Consider the following 9,396-nt stretch of genomic DNA (forward strand, 5'->3'; position numbering starts at 1 on the left):
CCCTCTCTCTCCTTTCCTCTTTTCATCTTTGTTCCACATTGCTGAGATATGGACCTAGGCTTTTCCCACATGCCAGAGAATCATTCTACCACTGAGCTACATGCCCAGTCTTTTTGAATATAATTTTCAGCCTTTAATCACAATGCTAGGTATATATTTTTTGAAATTCATACAACCTAGACTAAATTCAAAATCATTTTTTTTTTAAAGCTGATGATAGCTTTGAATTCTTGATCCTCCTGTCTCTGCATCTTGTACCTTGGGATTCCAGGCATTAAGTACCATACCTAGCTGATAGCTGTCATATTTGATTTTTATGTATCCAAGAGCATTTAAAATAGTTTCTCTGCTAGAATTTCTCTGTCCACTCATTTATATTATTTATATTTTTGTCTCATCCTTTCTATTGATCTTTGCCTTTAACATTTTAAATTAATAAATACTGCTCACTGGTATATTTTTCTGTGCTTGTGTATCTGGATGTTTTTATGATTTTAGGAAAAAGGCTCAGCTCAAGAAAAAGAGAGGTGTCCCTCAAATCAATGAGCAAATGCTGTTTCATGGCACCAGCAGTGAATTTGTGGAAGCAATTTGCATTCACAACTTTGACTGGAGAATCAATGGTGTACACGGTGCTGTCTTTGGAAAAGGTAATATCTGAATCTCAGTCCAGGTTCAGTCAGAAGGGAGAGTTCCGTCACTGGAGAAAATTGGTTGCTCTATGATTCAGAGTTAGCTGTAATGAAGCTACAAGTTACCAGACTAAGAGTTCTAGACAAACCACAGAGCTTCTGAGCCACAGAAAAGCACTTGCCCCACACACAGGGCGGAAGTGAGACGTACATGCCTGCCATATTCAGTAGTTGTGGTCCTCCCGGTGGGATGCTGCGGTGGGATGCTGTGTGCTAAAGACGCTGTACAGTATCCGAAGTGCTGAGTCAGCCCTTGCCATGGGTGAGCACCTACCACTGAGCTGCTCTACAGCAAAGGCCTAGAGTGAGAGACACACATCCGTTACTCTCTAGCATAGGTGCTAGCAGTTTTGATATTTTGTTCGCTTGGTTTTGCTTGTTAGAAAATGATAGGTAAGAAGGATAGGCAAGAATCCCAGTGCGCACTAAAGGGGGAGTGGGAGGAGCTCCCTCTTATTCCTGGCCCAGTGCAAGTCTCAGTTCTCTGCATCGTGGTATGACTCAAGCAGCTAGGAGAAGGGTGCGGAGGGCAAGGGGCAGGCATTTGCTCTCCCACTCTGTCCTTTGTGCCTTATTTTCAGCAAGAGAGCTGACTCCCAGGTAGGATTAGGATTTGAAACTGTGAGTTAATTTAAGAATGAGTAGCAAAAAGCTGCTCACTTTAGCTGTAAGAGGTCAAAAAGGTCTGACACCAGTTCCATCAATGTGGGCGGGTATGAGACTTTGCAATTCATGTCCCGATATTTTAGAATTAAATACTTGCTTGACAGTATCAATCATTCCCAGAGTGGCGACTGCTTTCTTGAGTGTCCATGACAATAACTGACAGTGTTCTGGAATACTCAAGCAGGAACAGACGTGCCTGCTAGCTTCCTATTACTGTAACAGAACGCCCGAGACAGTGTAGGAAGAGGAGAATTAGACTTTGACTCACAGTTCAGAAATGTTAGTCCATGTTGCATTGGGTCTGTGGAGCCTGTTTTAAGGCAGGGGTATGTGGTATAAGGTGAACTAGCCTCACCTCCTGGCAGCTGGACCATGAAAAGACTGTGAAGATGTTCTTTAATCTGTATTCCCCCTTTAAGAGCATATCCTTTCTTTTGGCTCCATCTTTTAAAGTCCCCACACCTCCCTTAGCACCATGCTGCCAGAAAACAGCCTTTTAACACATGAGTTCCAGGGAGACTGAAGACCCAAACCATAGCCATAGCTTCACAGTCTCAGAATTTCACTCCTTGGTGTACCTCCTGGTCTAGAATTACTTCTGGATTGCCCCATGTCATAGCCAGCAGCTTCGTGGCTTTGAGCTCCCTGGGGAGAGCAGTATTCTACAGAGCTTGGCTGGATGTTGGGTGAGGGCAGTGGGGAAGGGCTGAGGAAGGGGACAGCTTAGGAGGAGGCCTCCAGGTGAAATTCTGACCGGCCATGCTTCTCCCCAGGGAGTGGTTTTGTGTTTTACTACATTTCCTTGCAAGCTCTCTTTTGGAAATGCAAGTGTGGCCCCTGTTTTCTCAGGGGCACAGGAGGGCACTGGTGAGGCCCCACAGCTGTCTCCACAGGATGGGTGGGGAGATTATGTCCTCTTCTTCAGTTTGCAGAGGAGGTCATCCAACATCTGTCCCTGTGCTATGACTCATGTCTGTCAGAATGCTGTTCCCCTGACAGTCAGAATGTTGTCTCCCGAGTTTCCTGTTTTCTCCAAAGTAACCTTGGCCCTTTCTGTTGAAGGAACCTACTTCGCTAGAGATGCTGCATACTCCAGTCGTTTCTGCAGGGATGACGTCAAGCACGGGAACACATTCCAGATCCACGGGGTCAGCTTGCAGCAGCGACATCTGTTCAGAACCTATAAATCCATGTTTCTTGCTCGAGTGCTAATTGGTGATTACATAAACGGAGACTCGAAATACATGAGACCTCCTTCCAAAGACGGGAGCTATGTGAATTTGTATGACAGCTGTGTGGATGACACCTGGAACCCAAAGATCTTTGTGGTTTTTGATGCCAACCAGATCTACCCTGAGTACCTGATAGACTTCCACTGACCCTGCCTCCCAGGCTCAGTGGTCAAAGTTTTGCTCTCTCATTGCAGGAGGATTTGGCCCCCTGTCTTCTAGCCGCTAATATAAATATTGGATACTTTTGAAACAGATACAGAAAAGAATGCGGCCTCAGTATATAAAGAAGTACTGGCTGTCAGGTTGGTTATATGTTGTTCTGTTTCTGTCTGTTCCGGTTTTGTTAAAGACCGATGCTATTGCCATCTTAACATACAGGAGAGAGAGATACTTCTCAAAACAGAATAGGTTGAGTCTCATTACCATAGCCAGGCAGTCTTCAAAGTTCACGTGCATGTGACCGGGTCAAATGATTTTAGTTTTGTACGCTGTTAGGAGAACTGGTCCTTTATAAATGGAATTTTGGCATTATTATTTATCAATGAGCATGTGACTTTGTTGGTCTTCTGAAGGGGGCATTTAAAACCCTGAAACAGCCCCTGGTGCTCAGCAAAGTAAGAAACAAGGACGTTGTCCGCTGTGCTAGGAGACATGCTAGCAGAAGAGAGACCAGGACAGAGCCTGCTTCCCACTGCTGTAGGAAGATGGTCTGTAGCCCCAGAGCAGCGCACACCATTCTCACCTACCTCCTGCAGGTGAGTTGACCAGGCTGTTGAGGGTTGTGAGCTCACAGTCTGGCCTGCAGCAGTCTCTGGTCCCTGCCCCCAAGTTATTTATTTCCTTTGTTTTCCAAGCCCTGCAGTTATCACTTCTAACGGTTTTATCGGTCCTCCCCACAATTGGAGACACACATAGCCATTCTACAGCGATTCCTAAGATCCACACGTGTTAGTAGTTGGTGTCTCTCTCTTTTGAATGATTGTGGAGAACATGAGATGCTGGGAAGAAGTCCGATTTCTTCTTTAAAGGAGTGATTGACAACTTCCAACCCCTGAGCAGCTATGTACAACTTAGAGTTGTGCTCATGGCTTTGGGTACCTGTCTGCTTGCCTGCTGTTCTGTCCTGAAGATGAAGTGGTCTGTACCAGCTAACTGCCCGTTGGTGTTCTAGCAGAGACGAGGCAGCACTCAGGCACGATGCTGTCTAGGTGTTCAAGTATCAGACAGGGAGCTGCCTGTGGGTTGTCTCCTTTTGCCATGATTCCTTATGGGGAAGATCATTCCTCCAGCCACTCACCCAGAACCTTTGCCTAACTCTTCATACTGACTCTTGTCTCTGGTATCCTCATCCAGCTTTGGGTACAAGGAAGTGAGCACAGTTTGGCTTCTAGTGCCTCTGCCTGTATTGTTCTCTTCAGTCACTCAAATCGGGAAGCATCTAAAAATAATAAATGTGTGCAACAGGATTAGGGACAGTGATTTTCGTAAGGATAGCAGTTCTTTCAGCTTTGTAAATCATCAGGTTTTCCTTATAGCCTGGAATATGTGTCACTGTGCAGTGGGAAGTACATGAACGGTACTCAGGAAGGCACACACACAGTGCTTTGGCATACCGTGGCATAATGATTTCCTGGCTCAAATGTGTAGACCCACAGTTGGCTTAAGAAAGGATAGAAAGGACACATTTCAAAACCAATAGTGGTCCCTGCAAAAGTTCTTGAAGGCAAAGCAGATAGGCTGCCTGCCCGCTCACAAGAATCAGTGTTAGAGGCATTAGGAGTTTGGACTGAACAGTCTCTCTTCTAGTTCTTTTCTTCTATTTTTGTTTTATTTGTGTGTTTGTGTGTTTGTTTGTTTGCGTCTGGTTTTCAAGACAGGGTTTCTCTGTGTAGCCCTGGCTGTCTTAGAACTCTCTCTGTAGACCAAACTGGCATGCAATGTGTTAAAGTCCCTCTTACGTGGCTGTCTCCCTCCACCCAGTTCCATGCACACTTCTCTTAATACTTGAATGGAATGACTGTTGTAGTTGGGGTTATTTCCTTTTAGACTTGTGTATCCGTGTCAAGGTGACTGAGAACACAGGCAGTCTGTGCAATCGCTCTCCCTTGTTGGCTTGCATGAGGAAGGTGGGGGTGTGTCATGGTGTCCACCATAAGAAAGCACTGCCCTGCTGTTGTTGGAACGGACTGCCAGCCCCCCTTCATAAGGAAGAAGTGACTTCGGTATGTGTTTTAAAATATAATAATGTAGACTTCACTCGTGTTAAAGTTTTACTGTCTTGTCTGTTCCATGTACAGAAGAGCATCATTCCCTCTGCTTATCAAATTGAGAGTGAAGGGAGCCGGTACAGAGTGGTGAGCCATGCCACAAAGCTGGCTGAATAAACTCCATTGAGTACAAACTTGTTTTTTCTCTGTGGGGAGTCTAGCCTCGGGGTAAAAATAAATGTGTTTATGGGAAAACATTTTCCTAAATCTCTTATCTCCCATCAGGAATATTTGAGATTAGTGGATTACTTCATTTCTAGACTGGTGGTGGTGATGATGGCAAATCTTGATATTTAATGTCTGAGTGTATTGTTTCTACAATTGTTGATTAAAGTTTTCTGTATCAGGTCTTGGCTGCCTGTGTGTGCTATGTGTGTGCTTCTGGTTTCTGGGTCTTGGTTCCAACCTGAATTTTCCTCTCAAACTTCATAGACGGTCAGGGAGTTTTCAGTAGACCTTGCTCTGGGGGTACTTCTTGGTCTTAGTTTTGGTCGTTGTGAGCAATGGCTGATCAAATAACCTGGGGATGAAGACATGTCCTCCACTGTTAGGAATTATGAATAGATCCAGGCCTGGCGGATGTATTGTCCTTCCCTTAAGGGTTCCTGGCTCAGAGGATCAGTTCTAGGGGCATGCCAGCCACTCCCACTCACTGGCACTCCCAGCAGTCTGTGTGGTCAATCAGCTTTGCTAAACAGAACACAGGACAGTGTGATAAACCTCGCCTGTGGCTGTGGCCAGACTTCCACCCCCAAGACTATGTCTCTGTCTGTCTAAATGCTCGATGGTAGTAAGCTTCATTGTGATAAAATTAAGTTGCTAGTAAGTATCCCATCTCCATAGGTGGTTCTGCTTCAGCAAGGGTTTAGAGGGATCATCTGAGAGTCTCCTGAGAGGTGATCTTACACTGTCCCCGGTGGTGTGCTTCTCCCCAGATTTCCTGCTCTCCTTGGAGAAAGGCGATCTTGTTTATTCACCTTTATTTCATTTCATTTCATTTCATTTCATTTCATTTCATTTCATTTTATTTTATTTTATTTTATTTTATTTTATTTTATTTTATTTTATTTTATTTTATTTTATTATTAGACCTTAGAAGACCATTTGGTTTCTAAAGAGAAACAGAAAGAAAGTGAATCCACATGGGAGGAGATGTAGGGATGAACTAGGAAGAGTAGAGAGAGATAACATAATCAGGATATACTTTATTTGAAAAAGTATTTTCATTAAAAGGAAATATACAGATAAAGGAGTTCAGGCATCCCCTGCTGCCAAGACTCACAACTGATTTCTTAATTCTATTTCCTAAGCCTCACATGGTAAAAGTCAATAACTCTCCCTCAAGGTATCCTCTTTGATGTCTACCCACATGTGGTTGCACATATGCATGTTAGCACATACATACACACAAACACACAGACACATAGCCACACACAGACAAACACACACGCATCATACCACACAACACCACACAGGAAGACACAAAATAAAAATGTAATTAATAAATTAAAAAGTGTTTATATGGATGAATTTGTGCAAATTGACCAGCTCTAGAAGCAAGTTATTTCAAAGAATTAGAAGAATCTATACTGTAAGAAACGTTATAAATAAGTCAAGTATCACTCTTCTTTAAAGCAAATATAGCAGCAAAAGGAAAAAAAAATTGAATTACTAATGTTTTCCCAACAGTAGAAAAATTAGTTTTTGTTTTGACATATTCAGACAGACTTTGTTGCCTCATTCATTCATAAATATACATTCAAAAATAGATATAATTATAACATATTGTACACTATTGGCATCTGTGTTTTTGCTGCTCAATCTTTCATTCAATTACAGAACTTTACAACATATCAGCAACAAGATTTATAAAATTTCTTTCTATACTTACTGTATACATTGTTTTTCTACTTTTTGTTCTACATAAGGAAGTATTTTGACTCAAAGAGCTCTTTCTTGGCCACTAAAATAATTTTCTTATTTTTGACATGATATTTTTATTATCTTTTGGGAATTATACATCATGCATCCAATCACGTTCACTTCCAAGTCCTTCCTTATTTGCACCCACTCTTGTTATCTCTTCCTCAAAGAATATAATAATAATAATAATAATAACAATAAAATGGAAGAGTCTAATTTGTGTTGTCTATGTACACGCTGTCAGTCAGGTCAGTAGCCACCCTTTAAATAGAACTTAGTCATTCCTCTCCCACCAGCCTTCAATTGTGGAGACCTAACTTCAGCATCTTTATCACACTTTAAGAGTTCTCTTCAATGGATTCTTGTTTAGGTTGCTACCTTTGGGGGGACTTGAGTTGGGGTGGGGATAGGGATTGTCACAGAAGCCTTCCATGTACCCTTCTCTCAACTCTGTGTGAGCAATCAACAATATTACTGCAAAAGTGTCTTCCTTGCTCTTTACTGCTAGCAGAAACATGGAGCATGGGCTTCCGCATCGTTGATGATAACAGCACAGGCCCACAAACCCAGACAAGACCATCACTGGCAACCCAGATTGTGAATATGACCAAGTTCTCAGATGACAGTGCAGGTCATTCACATCAGTATGGTCCCAAACAGTACTTACGATATTGGACATAAACATGGCTTCAGGCGGCCTGCCCAGATTGTGGACATTAGCATGGCCTTTGGTTACACAGACCATGGACATCAACACAGACTCCTCAAACTATAAAGATTCAGCTGCCCCTGCCTCCCAAATGGTAGAACTAAAAGCATGCCCCATTTATCACACCTGGCCTTACACTGCTAAGTTTTTGTGAGAAGGGTTTTAGCTATAAACTGAAACTCTAAGTGCATGTTGAGGTTGTAGATTATTTTTCTCCTTTGGAAATCATTTTTGCTGTATACACCTTTCAAGAAATTTATTCATGCCATCTAAATAGAAAACTTTATTCATATAAAGCTGTTAACGATATCCCCTCAGCAGCTTACTGATGACTCTGGGGACTTTTATCTAACTTTCCTTATTGCCGTGTTTTACACTTTTTGAGAACCTTAAGTACTGTGATTATATTATTTTGACCTCACACCACTCTCTGCTGCCTCCAGCTCTTCCCATGATCTTCCAACACCTTCTCAAATTATGGCTTCTTCTTCCTTAATTATCATTATTACATTTATGTGTAACATATAAACATAACTAATATTTACATATCCTGCTAAGGACGCTTAGTGTTGCTTTTTGAATATGTGTTGAGGGCTAGTCACTTGGATTAGGTGTCCTATCATGGGACTGTAAAAAGTCTTTCTTTTATTTAGCAGCCGTTAAATGTCTATAGACCTTCAGCTAGAAATAGGGCCTTGTGAATCCACACACTCTATCCACATTTGGATGCCAACTGAAATTGTCTTTGTGGAGATCTTTTTAAGAGGATAATATTGTTAATTTGTTGGATGCTTTCTTGCTGTTCTGGTTCTGCTTCTGCCTTCAGGATACTCAGGCACTGTTGTTCACCAGTTGGGAATGAAAGTGTGTGTGTATGTGTGTGTGTGTGTATTCTTGTATATATTATATAAATATGTGTATTTTGATATATAAAATATATTTATGAGATATATATCATAAATAACAGGTTTTTCTACAGTTTCCTAAGTCATATTGTTCTTTACCACTTCTATTTCCTTCCTCTCCGTTAATGTTGTCTTCTCCTCTTCTCCTTAGCTAACCTCCCACCCTAGTTTTCCCAGAATTGCCTTCATAACAACTATATCCTACTATCCCCCTCTCTAAAGATCTTCCTTCCCAACACTAATGGTCTCTTCTTATTTTTCTAGTTTCGGTAGATGCTCCAGGTTATATGTATATGTTTAAATATTCAGTGTTAGGATCCCAAAACATTAGAATATGCAGTGCTTGTCCTCTGAATCTGGGTTACCTCACTCAGTAACCCAGTATTACTTTTCTGCTTTGAGCCATTTACCTGAAAATTTTATGATCTCATTTCTACTCTACAACTCAACAGCATTCCATCATGTGTATGCATCACTTTTCCATCATCCACTAATCAGCTGAAGAATATTTAGGTTATGTCCTTTTCGTAGCTATCGTGAATACATGAGAAAGTACATGCCTGAGAAAAGTATCTGTAATACAGAAAGTTGAGTGTTTTGAGCATATGCAAAGGAATGCTATATGTGTTCATATTACTTTGAGATTTTAAGAAACATTAAAATTGATTTCCACAGGGGCTGGATCAATTTATGCCCCCCCCCCACTTCCAAAGTGAGGACTTGTTTCTTTGCTCTTGGCTGTTTTGCGGTGAAATCTCTAGGCAATTTTCCTGTGAATTTTCCTGATGATTTGTTTCTTCTATTATTTTCTCTGGCTCCCATGATTAGTGTAGTAGATTTTTTTTGTGATTAGTAATATTTAATTTTATGAAAATTGAGATGTTAATTATTAGAATTTTAAAATTTAATTTATAACAGTACTATTGGTTAGTTTTTGGGCCCCTGCCATGTACATTTTCTTTCTTTCTTTCTTTCTTTCTTTCTTTCTTTCTTTCTTTCTTT

General features: G+C 41.4%; 1 protein-coding gene across 1 annotated transcript in view; it reads left to right on the forward strand.

Moving 5' to 3' along the window:
• The window catches only part of LOC114631670 (protein mono-ADP-ribosyltransferase PARP11-like), a 66,902-nt gene extending 61,695 nt beyond the window's left edge, over positions 1–5,207 (forward strand). Inside the window, exons 3-4 of the mRNA XM_028780037.1 lie at positions 499–650; positions 2,421–5,207. Coding sequence (XP_028635870.1) covers positions 499–650; positions 2,421–2,737 — 469 coding nt within the window. The 3' untranslated portion in view covers positions 2,738–5,207. The remainder of the gene's footprint in view (positions 1–498; positions 651–2,420) is intronic.
• Positions 5,208–9,396: the final 4,189 nt, after the last annotated feature.

This window comes from Grammomys surdaster, unplaced genomic scaffold (assembly GCF_004785775.1).
Source record: "Grammomys surdaster isolate TR1022 unplaced genomic scaffold, NIH_TR_1.0 97, whole genome shotgun sequence".
Lineage (NCBI taxonomy): Eukaryota > Metazoa > Chordata > Mammalia > Rodentia > Muridae > Grammomys > Grammomys surdaster.